This window comes from Rhinoraja longicauda, chromosome 23 (assembly GCF_053455715.1).
Source record: "Rhinoraja longicauda isolate Sanriku21f chromosome 23, sRhiLon1.1, whole genome shotgun sequence".
NCBI classification, from domain to species: domain Eukaryota; kingdom Metazoa; phylum Chordata; class Chondrichthyes; order Rajiformes; family Arhynchobatidae; genus Rhinoraja; species Rhinoraja longicauda.
Genome location: NC_135975.1, coordinates 2299306 through 2317064, shown reverse-complemented (window position 1 = coordinate 2317064; position 17759 = coordinate 2299306). Strand labels below are relative to the sequence as shown.

Genomic DNA, 17759 nt, shown 5'->3' with positions numbered 1-17759 from the left:
AAACTAACAGGTTAAAATTGACTACAAATCTTTCAGCGCTACCCACGTGATCTGATTGGTGGCAATTAACTTAAATCTATAAACCTCATTCTGTCTCGGCACTTTCCAAGTGTCCACAGAAAGCAATCCGGGGAAAAACCACAACATTCCAGAGTCCAAATCCATCACTTCACGGAAATGCAGAGTGATGAAATCACCCGGTAAACCAGTTAAAAATAGAGCGCCAAAAACAAGACTGATAATTCAACAATCAGATTCACTTCCATTGCTAATTCAGCAGATGAACCATTTGGATAAACATCTTCAATATACACAAACGATATGAATATTTGAATCACGTGAACCAATGTTAGATTGTTAGTATTCATTCCACCTACATTTCACATCTGTGCACCATGACAGAAATTGTTTTAAATAAGGAGATCGGGCTGTGTTTAATATCTCAAATCAAAGTTAAATTGTAACGAAGACACAAGAACTGCAGATGGTGATTTTTTTTTAAAAGACAATAGTGCTGGAGTAACTCAGCGGGTCAGGCAGCATCTGTGGAGAACATGGATAGGTGACGTTTCACAGAGTGCTGGAGTAACTCAGCGGGTCAGGCAGCATCTCTGGAGAACATGGATAGGTTCATCCAAAATGGACTCCGACCAAACGTGGCTTATTAATGTAGAAGGGATGTGTTGGTACTGGAGAGGGTCTTTGGAGATACAGCGCAGATACAGGCCCTTCAGCCCACTGGGCCCACGCCAACCACTACTGTACACGCACGAGGGACAATTTTACATTTGTACCAAGCCAATTAACCTACAAACCTGCACGTCTTGAGTGTGGGAGGGAACCCGAGATGTCGGAGAAAACCCACGCAGGTCATGGGGAGAACGTACAAACTCCGTACAGACAGCGCCAGGATCAAACCCGGGTCCCTGGCGCTGTGAGGCAGTAGCTCTACCGCTGCGCCACAGAGACGACTTACGAGAATGAGTGGGTTAACATATGATGAGCGTTTGTCGGCACTGGGCCTGTACTCGCTGGGGTTTAGAAGGATGAGGGGGGACCTCATTGAAACGTACAGAATAGTGAGCGGCCTGGATAGAGTGGATGTGGTGAGGATGTTTCCACTAGTGGGAGAGTCTAGGACCAGAGGCAACAAAGACACCACTGGACCGTTGGAATTGGCGCTACACCAGGTTGCTGGGCAACAAACTGAACACTCACCTCCGGCTGATCCCTGTGTGTGTTCACAGCCTCCACGTTGAGGAAGATAGACTCGACCTTGCACCCTGGGGAAAGAGAACATTAAAACCATCAAGCAGCCCAATTTTTAAACACAAAGGGTGGTGGGTTTGTGGAACGAGCTGCCAGAGGAGGTAGTTGTGGCTGGGACTATCATAACGTTTAAGAAACATTTGGACAGGTACATGGATAGGACAGGTTTGGAGGTATATGGACCAAACACCAGCAGGTGGAACTAGTGCAGATGGGACATGTTGGTCGGTGTGGGCGAGATGGGCCGAAGGGCCTGTTTCCACGCTGTGACTATCTCAAGAGTTGGACAGAGCACACAACTTACCGAAAGCAAATGGAGTTAACTTGAGTACGGTGTGAAGGGGGCACTTGAGATAGGGCAGCTCATCTGGAATAGAAATACGTCGTCAGTAAACTGCAAACTGGGAAAGCAGACTTGTACATTCCCGAAGATACCAAGTGCTGGAGAAACTCAGCGGCTCAGGTCATTACGGAAGAATTAAGCTCCATAGGACCCAATGCCTTGTTCACCGACCACTGACTCCATCTACACCTCACGCTGCCTCGGCAAGGCCAGCAGCATCATCAAGGACCAGTCTCACCCCAGGCCACTCCCTCTTCTCCCCTCTCCCATCGGGCAAGAGGTACAGAAGTGTGAAAACGCACACCTCCAGATTCAGGGACAGTTTCTTCCCGGCTGTTATCAGGCAACTGAACCATCCTACCACAACCAGAGAGCAGTGCTGAACTACTATCCACCTCATTGGTGACCCTCGGACTATCCTTGATCGGATTTAGTGGCTTTACCTTGCACTAAACGTTATTCCCTTATCATGTATCTGCACACCGTGGACAGCTCGATTGTAATCACGTACTGTCTTTCCACTGACTGGATAGCACGCATCAACAACTTTTCACTCTACCCCACGTAGTACACGCGACAATAAACTATAAACTAAACTCCTACCTGCGCTTTTATCCAGGAAATAGGCAAGAAGACACCGCATGACAGCCTGGTGACAAATGACCAAGACGTCACCCTGTCTCTCCAGCTGCATTATAACAGGTTCCAGGCGTTGAACCAAGTCTTGATAGGACTAATAATAAAAAAAATAAGGCGCAGTTAAAAACCCACAGCTCACGCTTTCAAATTTACATCCACAAATGGGCGGCACGGTGGCGCAGCGGTAGAGTTGCTGCCTCGCAGCGCCAGGGACCCGGGCTCCACCCTGACCACGGGTGCTGTCTGTGCGGAGATTGTACGTTCTCCCCGTGACCTGCGTGGGTTATCACAAGAGATCTTCGGTTTCCTCCCACACTCCAAAGACGTGCAGGTTTTTATAGGTTAATTGGCTCGGGTTTGCGTACGGTGCAAGTATAAAGCGGACCGTCCGGCGCGGCCTGCAACCACAACAGCCTGACTGCGGGAGAAGACGGCAGGAGAAGGGAAAGACATTGTGGCCTTCCATCACAATGAGGAGAGGACTGGAGGAGACTCACTGTGATGGATGTTTCTTTTTTTGTGTGTTTTGGGGGTTGTGTAATTTTAATGCCTATTTAATGCTTTTATTGTTGGACTGTGGGTGACTGAATTTCGTCCAATTTGGATGACAAATAAAGCTATCTTGAATCTCTTGAATCTTGAATCTAAAGTGTTCCTACTGTGTGTAGGAGAGTGTTAATGTGCGGGGATCGTGGGTCAGCATGGATTCGGTGGGCCGAAGGGCCTGTTACCCCACTGTATCTCTGAACTGGTTTCCTCCCACACTCCAAAGACGGACAGGTTTGGAGGTTAATTGGCTTGGTATACACGTAAACAAATTGTCCCTAGTGGGTGTAGGATGGTGTTAATGTGCGGGGATCGCTGGTCGGCGCGGACTCGGTGCGCAGCAAATTAAGTGGATTCCTAACCCTATTTCTCCCTCCCTCTCTCTGAGTGATGCTGACATTCGTCAGAGGCTCCGTGATGCGTGATTTGGTGTTCCAACCACTTTATACAGCACTAAACCCATTGAAGTTTTAGAAATAAGTAAAAGATGTCGGGGTTACGGGGAGAAGGCAGGAGAATGGGGTTGAGAGAGAGAGAGAGAGATAGATTGGCCACGATCGAGATCCATTATAAAGAGCTCCGTTAAAATGAAGGTTTACCAAATAAATTTTAATACAATTCTCAGGCTCTGCAAGAAAGGGTCTCACAGATTTAGTTGCCACTGGATTAAGAAATGTAAAACAAAGGAACGATAGAATGTTGTGAGACTGTATTTATACCGAGAAAACATAGAAAATAGATGCAGGAGGAGGCCATTTTGCCCTTCGAGCCAGCACCACCATTCATTGTGATCATGGCTGATCATCCACAATCAGTAACCCGTGCCTGCCTTCTCCCCATATCCCTTGATTCCACTAGCCTCTAGAGCTCTATCTAACTCTCATTTAAATTCGTCCAGTGTATTGGCCTCCACGTCTCTAAGAACCCCTCTCATACTTCTAAATTCCAGTGAATACAAGCCCAGTCTTTCCTCACAGGACAGTCCCGCCATCCCGGGGATTAACCTGGTGAACCTTCTACAACACGGTGGTTGCATCGGCTATTTTCTACGGAGTGGTCTGCTGGAGCAGCAGCATCTCAGCGGCGGAAGGGAAGAGACTTGACAAGTTGGTCAGGAAGGCCAGCTCTGTCCTGGGTTGCCCCCTCGACTCAGTGCAGGCGGTGTGAGAGAGGAGGATGATGGCAAAGTTAACATCGTTGCTGGACAACGACTCCCACCCCATGCAGGACACTGTCACTGCACGGAGTAGCTCCTTCAGTGACAGACTCCTTCACCCCAAGTGCGTGAAGGAGAGATATAGGAGGTCCTTCCTTCCCGCTGCTGCGAGACTGCACAACCAGCACTGCTCCCAGCAGACCAGTCAACAACAACAGCTAAGAACACACAGAAAACTGATGACAATTTATGTATCTTTTATTTATAACGAATGATCTCTTGCGATCCACTTTGTTGCTGTAACACTGTAAATATCCCCGGTGTGGGACGAATAAATGAATATATTATTAACCTACGCTGCACTGCCTCAATAGCAAGAATATGCTTCCTCAAATTAGGAGACCAAAACTGCACACAATACTCCAGATGTGGTCTCACCAGGGCCCTGTACAACTGAAAACAATACTCCTGATGTGGTCTCACCAGGGCCCTGTACAACTGCACACAATACTCCAGATGTGGTCTCACCAGGGCCCTGTACAACTGCACACAATACTCCAGGTGTGGTCTCACCAGGGCCCTGTACAACTGCACACAATACTCCAGATGTGGTCTCACCAGGGCCCTGTACAACTGCACACAATACTCCAGATGTGGTCTCACCAGGGCCCTGTACAACTGAAAACAATACTCCTGATGTGGTCTCACCAGGGCCCTGTACAACTGCACACAATACTCCAGATGTGGTCTCACCAGGGCCCTGTACAACTGCACACAATACTCCAGATGTGGTCTCACCAGGGCCCTGTACAACTGCACACAATACTCCAGATGTGGTCTCACCAGGGCCCTGTACAACTGCACCAAGCTCTAACGCCCACGCCGTCAGTGGGAGCAGGAGTGGAAACGTACCTCCCCCGTCGGGTATCTGTAGTAGTACTTGTCTTGCTCACGGAGGATGTACTCCTCTGGGTGTTGCTCCTTAATCTCTTCGTAGGTCAAGTCCTCGCACACGCCCTGAAATCAAGGGAACAAAATCAACTCACATCTCCCAACCTCCAGGACACTTCGAAACAAGGAGCCACAGAAGATGGTCATATCTCATCGGCAGGCCCGGCTCGTAGCCAGGAGCCCACGGAGACAGGAAGACAGCGACGGACCTGGTCAAAGGTCCAGCCAGAGGGACCAGGGGGTCTTCCCTCCAATGCCAACACAGAGCGCTGGAGTAACTCAGCGGGTCAGGCAGCATCTCAGGAGAACATGAATAGGTGACGTTTCACAGAGTGCTGGAGTAACTCAGCGGGTCAGGCAGCATCTCTGGAGAACATGGATAGGTGACATTTCGGGTAGAAACCCTTCTCCAGACAGAGAGTCAGGAGAGAGGGAACTAGAGGCATGAAAAGGTTCGGAACAAAGTAAACCGATTATCCCAGGAACAGTGGAGCCCAAAATGGTCCATTGTTGGCTGTGGAAAAGATGATAACAAATGGATATGAACAGTGAAACTAGCAGGATGACTAGGATGGGGGGTGGGGAAGTGGAGAGAGAGGGGATACAAGGGTTACTTGAAATTAGAGAAATCAATGATCATGCCCCCGGGTTGCAAGTTGCCCAAAGATCAGATTAATCATTGTTCAATGAATGATCAGTCTAGTCTGACTGTTCCGAACAGCTGCTGTATATGACTCTTTACCGAATAGTGAGTGGCCTGGATCGAGTGGACATTGAGATGTTTCTACTAGTGGGGGAGTCTAGGACCAGAGGTCACAGCCTCAGAATAAAAGGATGCACCTTTAGGAAGGAGACGAGGAGGAATTTCTTTAGTCAGAGGGCGGTGAATCTGTGGAATTCATTGCTATAGAAGGCTGTGGAGACAACGTCAATGGATATTGTGGAGATAGATTCTTGATTAGTACGGGCATCAATGGGGAGAAGGCAGGAGAATGGGGTTAGGAGGGAGAGATAGATCAGCCATGATTGAATGGTGGAGTAGACTCGATGGGCCGAATGGCCTCATTCTGCTCCTGGAACGTAAAAGACGCAACTCACCGCGTCGATCTCGTTGAGGGCCTTCCATTGCTCATACTGTCCGTCCAACACCTCCGCAGTCTGGATAGTCCGCTTCAGCTGACTGGTCCAGACCTTCAGATCCTTGATGTTCTGCTCCTCCAGGAAGGTTCTTAATGCCGTGGAAAACTGGTGGGGGGAAAAAATCACAAGTGTGAAAAAAACCACACACCTCCAGATTCAGGGAGTTTCTTCCCAGCTGTGATCCGGCAACTGAACCAACCAACCACAACCAGAGAGCAGTGCTGAACTACTATCCACCTCATTGGAGACCCTTGATCAGACTTTGTTGGCTTTACCTTGCACTAAACGTTATTATCTGAATAAGGGTGTTTCGACCCTAAACGTCACCCATTCCTTCTCTCTAGAAATGCTGCCTGACCCGCTGAGTTACTCCAGCACCCTGTGAAACGTCACCTATCCATGTTCTCCAGAGATGCTGCCTGACCTGCTGAGTTACTCCAGCACTCTGTGAAACGTCACCTATCCATGTTCTCCACCGATGCTGCCTGACCCGCTGAGTTACTCCAGCACTCTGTGAAACGTCACCTATCCATGTTCCCCACAGATGCTGCCTGACCTGCTGAGTTACTCCAGCACTCTGTGAAACGTCACCTATCCATGTTCTCCACCGATGCTGCCTGACCCGCTGAGTTACTCCAGCACTCTGTGAAACGTCACCTATCCATGTTCCCCACAGATGCTGCCTGACCTGCTGAGTTACTCCAGCACTCTGTGAAACGTCACCTATCCATGTTCCCCAGAGATGCTGCCTGACCCACTGAGTTATTACAGCATTTTGTGTCTTCCTTTTTCATTATTATCATGCATCTGTACACTGTAAACGTCTCGATTGTAATCCTGTATGTTCTTTCCTCTGACTGGTTAGCAAGCAACAAAACCTTTTCACTGTACCTCGGAGGTACACGTGACAATAAACTAAACTGGACCTTTTGCCCGACTCATTGAATTACTCCGGCACCTATGTCTATCTTCATAAACCCCAACATTTGTTTTACAATATAAAAATGCATGCATCTCCAAAGATGGTCAGGATAACGTGGGCAAAGTGTCTAAATACACAGATCTCATCAAAGAACAGCACTGTCGATGAATACTGCAAGTAGAAAATGCTTAGACCTCCAACTTGAAAATATTTGCAGGTGTGAAGAATTTGTACATTGTGTTTTCACTTAATGTTCCAGTTATTTTTAACAATGGTACAGCAAAAGTAAACAAGCAGATAAGGTATCCTAGCTGTTCACGGTTCCATTCACAGCTTCATACAGCACGGAGACAGGCCCTTCGGCCCATCTTGCCCATGCCGGCTAAATTGCCCCATCTAATAGAAACGTATAAAATTATAAAAGGACTGGACAAGCTAGATGCAGGAAAAATGTTCCCGATGTTGGGGGAGTCCAGAACCAGGGGTCACAGTTTAAGAATAAGGGGTCGGCCATTTAGGACTGAGATGAGGAAAAACCTTTTCACCCAGAGAGTTGTGAATCTGTGGGATTCTCTGCCACAGAAGGCAGTGGAGGCCGATTCACTGGATGTTTTCAAGAGAGAGTTAGATTTAGCTCTTAGTGCTAATGGAATCAAGGGATATGGGGAGAAAGCAGGAAGGGAGTACTGGTTGTGGATGATCAGCCATGATCATATTGAATGGCAGTGCTGGCTTGAAGGGCCGAATGGCCTCCTCCTGGTCTATGTTTCTATGAGTACAGGCCCAGCGGACAAATGCCCATCATATGTGAACCCACTCATACCTTCTTCCCTCGGTACGAGAGGCCAGAGTCGCCGCCGATCCTGCCCTTCAGGTTATAGTCACTCTCCCCATGTCGACACAAGTAGATGGTTCGAGGATGGACATGGATGTTCATCAGGTAGTAGACAATCTTGCTCTGGATGTGATCCAGCACCCGGTTCACCAGGAACCTGCGGCCCACGTTAATCACCTTGATGAACGACAAGTCCCTGAAGGGGCGCGGAGAGGGAGAGAAGCGTATAAACTGTTAGTACAGCTATCAAACCAAACTCAAGTACAACAGGTAGAGCAAAGGGGAAGATACAGAGTGCAGGATATAGTTCTCAGCATTGTAGCGCATCAGATTTGTCGGAATTGCAGATGCTGGAATCTTGCACTTAATGCAAAATGCTGGAGTAACTCAGTTTGGTTTAGTTTATTCTCACGTGTACCGAGGTACAGTGATAAGCTTTTGTGGCGTGCTAACCAGTCAGCGGAAAGACAATTCATGATTACAATCGTTTCATTTACAGTGTGTAGATACATGACTAGGGACTTATAACTCAGCGGGTCAGGCGGCATTTCTGGGCGACGTGGATAGGTGACGTTTTGGGTCAGGACCCTTCTTCAGACTGATCCCAAACTGAGTCTGGAGAAGTGACACGACCCAAAACGTCACCTATCCATGTTCTCCAGAGATGCTGCCTGACCCGCTGAGTTACTCCAGCACTCTGTGAAACGTCACCTATCCATGTTCTCCACAGATGCTGCCTGACCCGCTGAGTTACTCCAGCACTCTGTGAAACGTCACCTATCCATGTTCTCCACAGATGCTGCCTGACCCGCTGAGTTACTCCAGCACTCTGTGAAACGTCACCTACCCATGTTCTGCAGAAAGTAATCACAAAATGCTGGAGTAACTCAGCGGGTCAGGCTGCATCTAGAAGAGAGGGTTTTCCTACACGTGTTTTCCAGAAATGCAGCCTGACCCGCTGAGTTACTCCAACACTGTTTTGTGGAATTTAGAAATACAGAACGGAAACAGGCACTGAGGCCCACCGAGTCCGCACCGACCAGCGATCCTCGTACACTAGCACTATCCTCCACACTAGGGACAATTTACAATCTTTATTGAAACCAATTAACCAACAAAACCGCACGTCTTTGGAGTGTGGGAGGTAATTGGAGCACCCATGCAGTCACGGGGAGAGCATGCAAACTCCGTACAGACAGCACCCGCAGTCAGGATGGAACCCAGGTCTCTGGCGCTGTGAGGCAGCAACTCTACCGCTGCGCCACCGTGCCGCCCCTAAGATTCCAGCATCTGTAGTTCCTCGTGTTTCTGTCGTCATTCAACAAAAGGCCATCTTCACTGTAACTGAACAAGTACAGCACTTGGAAGGTTTAAGAGTTTAAGAACAGACATCAAATCTACTTTTGTCCTGTGTAGGGGAATCGAGAGCCGGAGGGCAGAGGTTTAAGGTGAAGGAGGAAAGTTTTAATAGGAATCTGAGGGGTAACTTCTTCACACAGAGGGTGGCAGGTGTTTGGAACGAGCTGCCGGAGGAGGTAGTTGGAGCGGGGACTATCACAACCTTTAAGTAACATTTAGACAGGTACGTGGATAGGACAGGTGTGGAGGGATACGGGACAAACGCAGGCAGGTGGGACTAGTGCAGAGGTTGGCCGGTGTGGGCAAGTTGGGCCGAAGGGCCTATTTCCAAGCTGTATCACTATAAAAGGACCAGGTTGCACAATGGTACTCACTTGTCATAATAATCTGGGTCTAAAGGTTGATATGTTGCTTTGTAACATTCGATTCTCTTGAGGAAATCTTCCATTGCATCGGCCCGGTTGCAGTCCAGGTAATCTGGACTAGACACCTTCACATCCTGGCAAGATCAAAACATCCATTCAAACACAGCCTCCACCACAATACATCACACAATGTGGACACACGGTAGTGCAGATGCTGGCTTACAAACAACAGACAAGATAAAGACCGAAGACAGACACAAAATGCTGGAGTAACTCAGCGGGACTTGCAGCATCTCGGGAGAGAAGGAATGGGTGACGATTCGGGTCTGAAGAAGGGTCTCGACCCGAAACGTCACCCATTCCTTCTCTCCCGAGATGCTGCCTGTCACCGCCGAGTTACTCCAGCATTTTGTGTCTAACTTCGATGTTAACCAGCATCTGCAGTTCTTTTCCTACACAATAAAGACGGAGATAGTTGAGGCATTTAAGAAGCTTTCAGATAGGCAAATGGATATACAGGGAATGGAGGGACATGGAGTATGTGCAGGCAGTTAAGAGTCAGACACAGAGTGCTGGAGTAACTCAGCGGGTCAGGCAGCATCTGTGGAGAATGTGGATAGGTGACGTCCTGGGTCGGAACCCTTCTTCATTGTCACTATTTGGATTTAATATCAAATATTAATATTTGATATTAATTTTATATTTGATAATCAGACACAATATTTTTTTAGAAATTGATAGTGAAATGATTGGACAAAGATTCACGATTAGTATGGGTGTCAGTGGTTTATAGAAACATGGAAAATAGGTGCAGGTGGAGGCCATTCAGCCCCTCGAGCCAGCACCGCCATTCAATGCGATCATGGCTGATCATCCAAAATCAGTACCCCGTTCCTGCCTTCTCCCCATATCCCTTGATTCTGTTAGCCCTAAGAGCTAAATCTAACTCCAGTGAATTGGCCTCCAATGCCTTCTATGGGGAGAAGGCAGGAGAATGGGGTTGAGAGGGAGAGATCGATCAGCCATGATTGAATGGCAGAGTAGACTCGATGGGCCGAATGGCCTAATTCTGCTCCTAGAACTTATCAATTTGAAAAATGAAAAGACAAAAAGGTGCAAGAATAGAAGTGCGAATCGTGAACCCAGAGAAGGAACGTAGTGGAAGAGAAGAGTTAAAACAAGTCATTGTTAAACTCACCACCACTTACCATTATATTAGCAGCGACTATACTCGGATCATCACAGACAGACTCGACAAAAAACACCTACAAAAGAAAGAAAAGTTCATTTCCTCATCCCTTGCTAATTCACATTTAGTCTACGCTGCACTCCCTCAATAGCAAGAATGTCCTTCCTCAAATTAGACGACCAAAACTGCACACAATACTCCAGGTGCGGTCTCACCAGGGCCCTGTAATCAAGTTTAACTTTTTATCCTCTCGAAGCAGTGAATTATTTAGCACAACACCCTGATTGACACACAATAATATACTCTATTGTTATCAGGCAACTGAACCATCCTACCACAACCAGAGAGCAGTGCTGAACTACTATCTACCTCATTGGTGACCCTCGGACTATCCTTGATCGGATTTTACTGGCTTTACCTTGCACTAAACGTTGTTCCCTTATCATGTATCTGTACGCTGTAAATGGCTTGATTGTAATCAGGTATTGTCTTTCCGCTGACTGGTTAGCACGCAACAAACTCTTTTCACCATACCTTGGTACAAGTGGCGATAAACTAAAAGGAACTATTAGAGGCCTTGTTTTAAGTATTATAAATATTTTACATGTTGTGGCTTCATGTCAAGTAACTCCTGACCCTTAAGGAACACATCTTGATTAGTAGAAGCCATATATATATATATATCTATATGCTAAAACTCTTGTTTGTTTGTTTGTTTGTTCCTGAACTACAGCCAAAACGGTACACGATAGCGCGACAATGTTAGGCCCACCTTACTCACCGTCGTCCCTTTGGTGCTAATGGAAGAAGTCTCATTGAAATCGGTGTTATGTTTTTTAAGTTATTCACATTTTAAAGTTTAAATCTACCTCCTAGGGAGGGAGGGGGGTAAGAGGGGGAGGGGGGTGAGGGGAGGGGAGGAGAGGGGGAGGGGGGTGAGGGGAGGGGAGGAGAGGGTGCTGCACCAATGCAGGAGAGGTTTGGGCCCAACGGGTCCACTAGGTCTAGTGACCTATAAATCCTTGTATCAACATTACTATCGTACTATACTTCCCCCTGATGTTGCAATATTCTCTGGTGATATTTGGGGTGTCTTTACCCACCACTGATGTCAAGCTCGCAGGTCAACATTTCAGTTTAGAGATACAGCGTGGAAACAGGCCCTTCGGCCCACCGGGTCCGTGCCGACCAGCGATCCCCGCACACTAACACTATCCTACACACACTAGGGACGACTTACATTTATACCAAGCCAATTAACCTACAAACCTGCACGTCTTTGGAGTGTGGGAGGAAACGGAAGATCCCGGAGAAAACCCACGCAGGTCACGGGGAGAAGGTGCAAACTCCGTACAGACGGCGCCCGCGGTCGGGATGGAACCCGGGTCCCTGGTGCAGCGAGTGCCGTCCCTGTGACCAACGTTCATTAAAACCACAGACTTGAATTGTTCTCCCAGCAAAGCACAGGGGGCAGAGGGGGAGATCTGAGAGGCACAGATAGTGTAGGCACAAAGATGAAAAAACCAAATACTAGACGGTAAAGACGGTAACCTTTAAAGGAGATGCATGGGGCAATTTGTTTGTTTAAAGAGGGTGGTGGGGGCCTGGAACGCGCTGCCAGGGGTGGGGGTGGAGGCAGATACGACAGTGGCGTTTAAGAGACTTTTGGATGGGCAGGGAATGTTGGGATATGGATCATGTGCAGGCAGGTGAGAGTTGGTCTTGGCATCACATATGGCACAGACAAAACTTTAAAACTGCTCACACCCCTTAACTTCAAAACCAAGGGCACCAATTTTGGATGTCACAAGATATAACCCTTGCCCAGTCCAAGATTCATAGTGATACCACATGGAAACAGGCCCTTCAGCCCAACTTGCCCACACCAACCAGCATGCCCCATCTACACTAGTTCCATCTGCCTGCATCTGGCCCACATTCCTCCAAACCTGTCCTATCCATCTCCCTATCCAAATGATCCTTGAACGTTGCGATAGTCCCGGCCTCAACAACCTCTTCCGGCAGCTCGTTCCCACCGCCCTTTGTGTGATGAAGTTACCCCTCAGGTTCCTATTAAATCCTTTCCCCCTTCACCTTAAACCTATGTCCTCTGGTTCCCGATTCCCCTGCTCTGGGCAAGAGACTCTGTGCGTCTACCCGATCTATTCCCCTCATGATTTAGTTCAGTGTCAACTTCAAAGATGAAGGCAGCATCTAAATTCCACACTCACCTTCCACCCATTCTCCTCAGCAAAGTTCACAATCATTTCTCTCCTATCCCTGGTGGTGTTGGTGGCATCAAAAACCTGGCGATCGAGAAGGAGAGTCCAGTCACCATGTGTTCCGAGTTTTAATTTCTCTCAATAGACTGACGATTAACAGGCCCATCAATGACCAGTTATAATCACCGAGACGTACAGCACAGAAGCGGATCCCCATACCCACACCGACCAAGATGGCCCCTCTGCTCTGCCACTTTTCCTTGGGCTTGTGATAAAGAGGGCACACGGTGGCACAGCAATAGAGCTGCTGCCTCACAGCGCCAGAGACCCGGGTTCGATCCCGACTACGGGCGCTGTCTGCACGGAGTTTGTACGTTCTCCCCGCGACCTGCGTGGGTTTTCTCCGGGTGCTCCGGTTTCCTCCCACACTCCAGAGACGCACGGGTTTGTAGGTTAATCGGCCCTCTGTAAATTGTAACTTGTCCCTAGTGTGTGTAGGATAGTGCTGGTGTACGGTGTGATCACTGGTCGGCACGGACTGGGTGGGCCGTAGTGAGCGCTGGTTTCTGCAGAGTTTGCGCGTTCCCCTAGTGACCGCGCGGGTTTCCTCCCACATTCCAAAGGCGTACAGCTGCCGTATGATAATTGGCTTCTGTAAATAACCCCTAGTACACAGGATAGAACGAGTGCAGGGGTGACTCGGTGGGCCATCGAAGAGCCCATTGCCACGCTGAATCTCTAAACTAAATCTACTCTCCCCCACAACCCCATTCCTTTGCCTTCTCCCCGTAAGCCTTTGATACCCGTACTAATCAAGAACATATCAATGTCGGAGGGTGGTGAATCTGTGGGGACTCATTGCCACAGAAGGCTGTGGAGGCCAAGTCAGTGGATATATTTTAATGTAGAGTTAGACAATTCTTGATTAGAACGGGTGTCAAGGGTTATCAGGAGTCGGCAGGAAATGGGATTAAGAGGCAGAGATCAGCCATGATTGAGTGGTGGAGTAGACTTGATGGGCCTTATTCTACTCCTATAACTTTGTGAACTTAGTCATGGAGTGATACAGTGTGGAAACAGGCCCTTCGGCCCAACTTGCCCACACCGGCCAACATGTCCCATCTACTCTAGTCCCACCTGCCTGCGTTTGGTCCTCCAAACTTGTCCTATCCATGTACCTGTCTAACTGTTTCTTAAACGTTGGGATAGTCCCTGCCTCAACTACCTCCTCTGGCAGCTCGTTCCATACACCCACCACCCTTAGTGTGAAAAACTTGTGTCCCCTTTAAAAACAGCCAATGACCTGGCCCCACAGCCGTCCGTGGCAATGAGTTGCAGCACGGACATTGTGGGCCGAAGGGCCTGTTCCTGTGCTGTACTGTTGTACGTTCGACGCAGCAACACACGCGACCAGGCGTGGCGAGGGACTTACCGCTATTTGGCCGCCCTCCTCGGAGAGGTAGGTCTTGACATCCCTCAAGGCAGCTAAGGCACACTGTCTGTGGGAAGACGATGACCACAGGTCAGACACAACGAGTATTGCCAACTGTCCCGTATCAGCCGTAATGTGGGATAAGTTAGTTTGTCCCGTACGGGACCGTCCTTGTCCTGTATTAGTAGGGTTGCCAACTTCCTCACTCCCAAATAAGGGACAAAGGGTGACGTCACCGCCCCGCGCCCCACGAGCCCTCACCCAGCCAGCGGCCACGTGCTCCAGGCCCGGGCGGCCGCCATTGGTGGAGCGGGTGCGCGTGGCCGCTGGCTGGGTGAAGTCACGTGGGGCGCGGGGCGGCGACATCGCCCTCTGTCCCGTATTTGGGAGTGAGGAAGTTGGCAACCCAAGACACAACACGAACCGAATATAGACACAAAAAGCTGGAGTAACTCAGCGGGACAGACAGCATCTGGAGAGAAGGAATGGGTGACGTTTCTGGCAGAGACACTGCTCCATTCCTTCTCTCCGTAGAAGCTGCGTGTCCCGCTGAGTTACTCCAGCTTTCTGTGTCTATCTTCGGTTTAAATCAGCATCTGCAGTTCCTTCCTACACAGAACACAAACCATGACTCATCAGTAGAAGGCGGCTGCAAATACACTTGGGGCTATTGTGCTTGGAAACAATTAACACAACGTAATCCTGCCAAAGGATTAAAAAAAAAAAATTCCTTCCTTGACACCACACCAGGCCCTGGACAGGAGAGTCCACTGAATCAGCCCACACTTCTCTGGAGTGTAGGAAGGAACCTGGATGCCCAGTGTAGGAAGGAACTGCAGGCGCTGGGTGAAACCGAAGATAGACACAAAAAGCTGGAGACTCTAGAGAGGGTCCAGAGGAGATTTACAAGAACGATCCCAGGAATGAGTGGGATAGCCTAGGATGAGCGTTTGGGCTAGTACTGGGCTAGTACTGGGCTAGTACTCGCTGGAGTTTAGACGGTCGAGGGGGGGACCTTATTGAAAATTGCAGAACAGTGAAAGGCCTGGATAGAGTGGATGTGGAGAGGATGTTTCCACTGGTGGGAGAGTCTAGGACCAGAGGGAACAGCCTCAGAATTAAAGGCTGCTCTATTAGAAAGGAGGGGAGGAGCAACTTTAAGTCAGAGGGTGGTGAATCTGTGGAACTCTTTGCCACAGAGGGCTGTGGAGGCCAAGTCAGTGGATATCTTTAAGGCAGAGATAGACAAATTCTTGATTAGAACGGTGTCAAGAGTTTTATTCACAAAATGCTGGAGTAACTCAGCGGGTCAGGCAGCATCTTGGGAGAGAAGGAATGGGTGACGTTTCGGGTCGAGACCCTTCTTCAGACTGAAGAGTTTATGGGGAAGAGGCAGAAAATGGGGTAAGGAGGCAGAGATCAGCCATGATTGAATGGCGGAGTGGACTCGATGGGCCGAATAGCCCAATTCTACTATAACTTGTGAACTTGTGTAACTTGGCGGGTCAGGCAGCATCTCCGGTGACAGATCCCCCGAAACCAAACTCAACAGAAACTGAAACCCACTTACTTCCGAATCTTCATAGCGTCTTCATTGTCGTGGCGAAAGAAGTCATACGATCGATACCATTTGACGGCCTCCCGACGGTACTCGCCAACGTTGAAAACTGGAGGAAGGGGAGAGCGATTAGTACAAAACACACGATGAAAGAATGGTAGACTGGTCTTGTAGTCACTGGAAATTAGAAGGGAGAGAGAGAGGTTGGATCTTACAGAAACAGATAAAATTCTTCAAAGGATTGAACAGGCTCGATGCAGGAAAAAATGTTCCCCATGTTGGGGAGAATCCAGAACCAGGGGTCTGAGGTGAGGAAAAACCTCTTCACCCAGAGGGTTGTCAATCTGTGGGATTCACTGCCACAGAAGGCAGTGGAGGCCAATTCGCTGGATGTTTTCAAAAGAGAATTAGATTTAGGAATCAGGTATCAGGGGATATGGGGAGAAAGCAGGAACAGGGAACTGATTTTGGATGATCTGCCATGATCATATTGAATGGAGGTGCTGGCTCGAAGGGCTGAATGGCCTACTCCTGCACCTATTTTTTATGTTTCTAAAACATGAGCATTTAAAAGATGCTTTCTCCATCAACATAACGGTTATATCGCATCTTCCCCTGTTATCAGGATTCCATAAGCTGGGGTACTGTCCGATTCACCTCTACCGCATTGCAGACATTGGACTTTGTCTCTGGAACCGATGCGCTACAATGCTGAGAACTATGTTCTGTATCTTCCCCTTTGCTCTACCTGTTGTACACAAGTTTGGCTGGATTGTAATTAGAGTCATAGAGCACAGAAACAGGCCCTTCTGCCCATCTTGCCCACACTGAGTAACATGCCCGATCTATACTAGTCCCACCTGCCTGCGTTTAGCCCATATCCCTTGAAACATTTCCTATCCATGTACCTGTCCAAGTGTTTTTCTAAATATTGTGATAGCACCTGCCTCACTCATCCTGTGGCAACTCGTTCCATACGCCTACCACCCTTTGTGTACAAGTCGCCCCTCAGTTTCCTTTTAAATTGCCCCCTTAAGCCCCTGTCCTCTGCTTAGATTTCCTCCAAGCCTTTCTTATCTGTGTACACACAGCCAGATATCTTTTAATATACATTATCCGATCTGTTTGGATAGAATGCAAAACTAAACCTTTCACTGCACCCCGCTACACGCAACAATAATAAACCTGAACCTAGTGGCACGGTGGCGCAGCGGTAGAGTTGCTGCCTCAGAGCGCCAGAGACCCGGGTTCAATCCCGACTACGGGTGCTGTCTGTACGGAGTTTGCACGCTCTCCCCGTGACCCACATGGGTTTTCTTCGCGATTTCAGTTCAGTTTAGTTTAGAGCTACAGCACAGAAACAGGGCCCACCGGGTCTGCGCCCACTAGCAATCCCCGCACATTAACACTATCCTACACACACCAGTGACATTTACCAAGCCAATTAACCTACATGCCTGTATGTCTTTGGAGTGTGGGAGGAAATCAAAGATCTCGGAGAAAACCCACGCAGGTCACGGGGAGAACGTACAAACTCCGTACAGACGGCACCCGTGGTCGGGATGGAACCCGGGTCTCCGTCGCTGCATTCGCGGTAAGGCAGCAAATCTACCACTGCGCCACCGTGCTGCCCACATCTTCGGTTTCCCCCCACACTGCAAAGACATACAAGTTTGTAGGTTAATTGGCTTGGTGCAAATGTAAATTGGTGTGTGTGTGTGTGTGTGTGTGTGTGTGTGTGTGTGTGTGTGTGTGTGTGTGTGTGTGTGTGTGTGTTAGATTAGTGTGCGGGGATCGCTGGTCGGTGCGGACTCGATGGGCTAAAGGGCCTGT

General features: G+C 48.7%; 1 protein-coding gene across 5 annotated transcripts in view; it reads right to left on the bottom strand.

Annotated features, from left to right (window-relative positions):
* pfkfb3 (6-phosphofructo-2-kinase/fructose-2,6-biphosphatase 3) overlaps nucleotides 1-17759 on the bottom strand; it is a 53947-nt gene that overhangs the window by 8498 nt on the left and 27690 nt on the right. For 4 of the 5 annotated variants that reach the window (XM_078419481.1, XM_078419480.1, XM_078419479.1 and 1 more), the window contains exons 3-13: nucleotides 15939-16035; nucleotides 14369-14435; nucleotides 12946-13020; nucleotides 10734-10790; nucleotides 9535-9659; nucleotides 7790-7997; nucleotides 6003-6149; nucleotides 4866-4970; nucleotides 2216-2345; nucleotides 1574-1636; nucleotides 1219-1283 (exon numbers count right to left, since the gene is read on the bottom strand). In XM_078419481.1, coding sequence (XP_078275607.1) covers nucleotides 1219-1283; nucleotides 1574-1636; nucleotides 2216-2345; nucleotides 4866-4970; nucleotides 6003-6149; nucleotides 7790-7997; nucleotides 9535-9659; nucleotides 10734-10790; nucleotides 12946-13020; nucleotides 14369-14435; nucleotides 15939-16035 — 1139 coding nt within the window. The remainder of the gene's footprint in view (nucleotides 1-1218; nucleotides 1284-1573; nucleotides 1637-2215; nucleotides 2346-4865; nucleotides 4971-6002; nucleotides 6150-7789; nucleotides 7998-9534; nucleotides 9660-10733; nucleotides 10791-12945; nucleotides 13021-14368; nucleotides 14436-15938; nucleotides 16036-17759) is intronic. The other variant, XM_078419482.1, reaches the window with a different exon arrangement.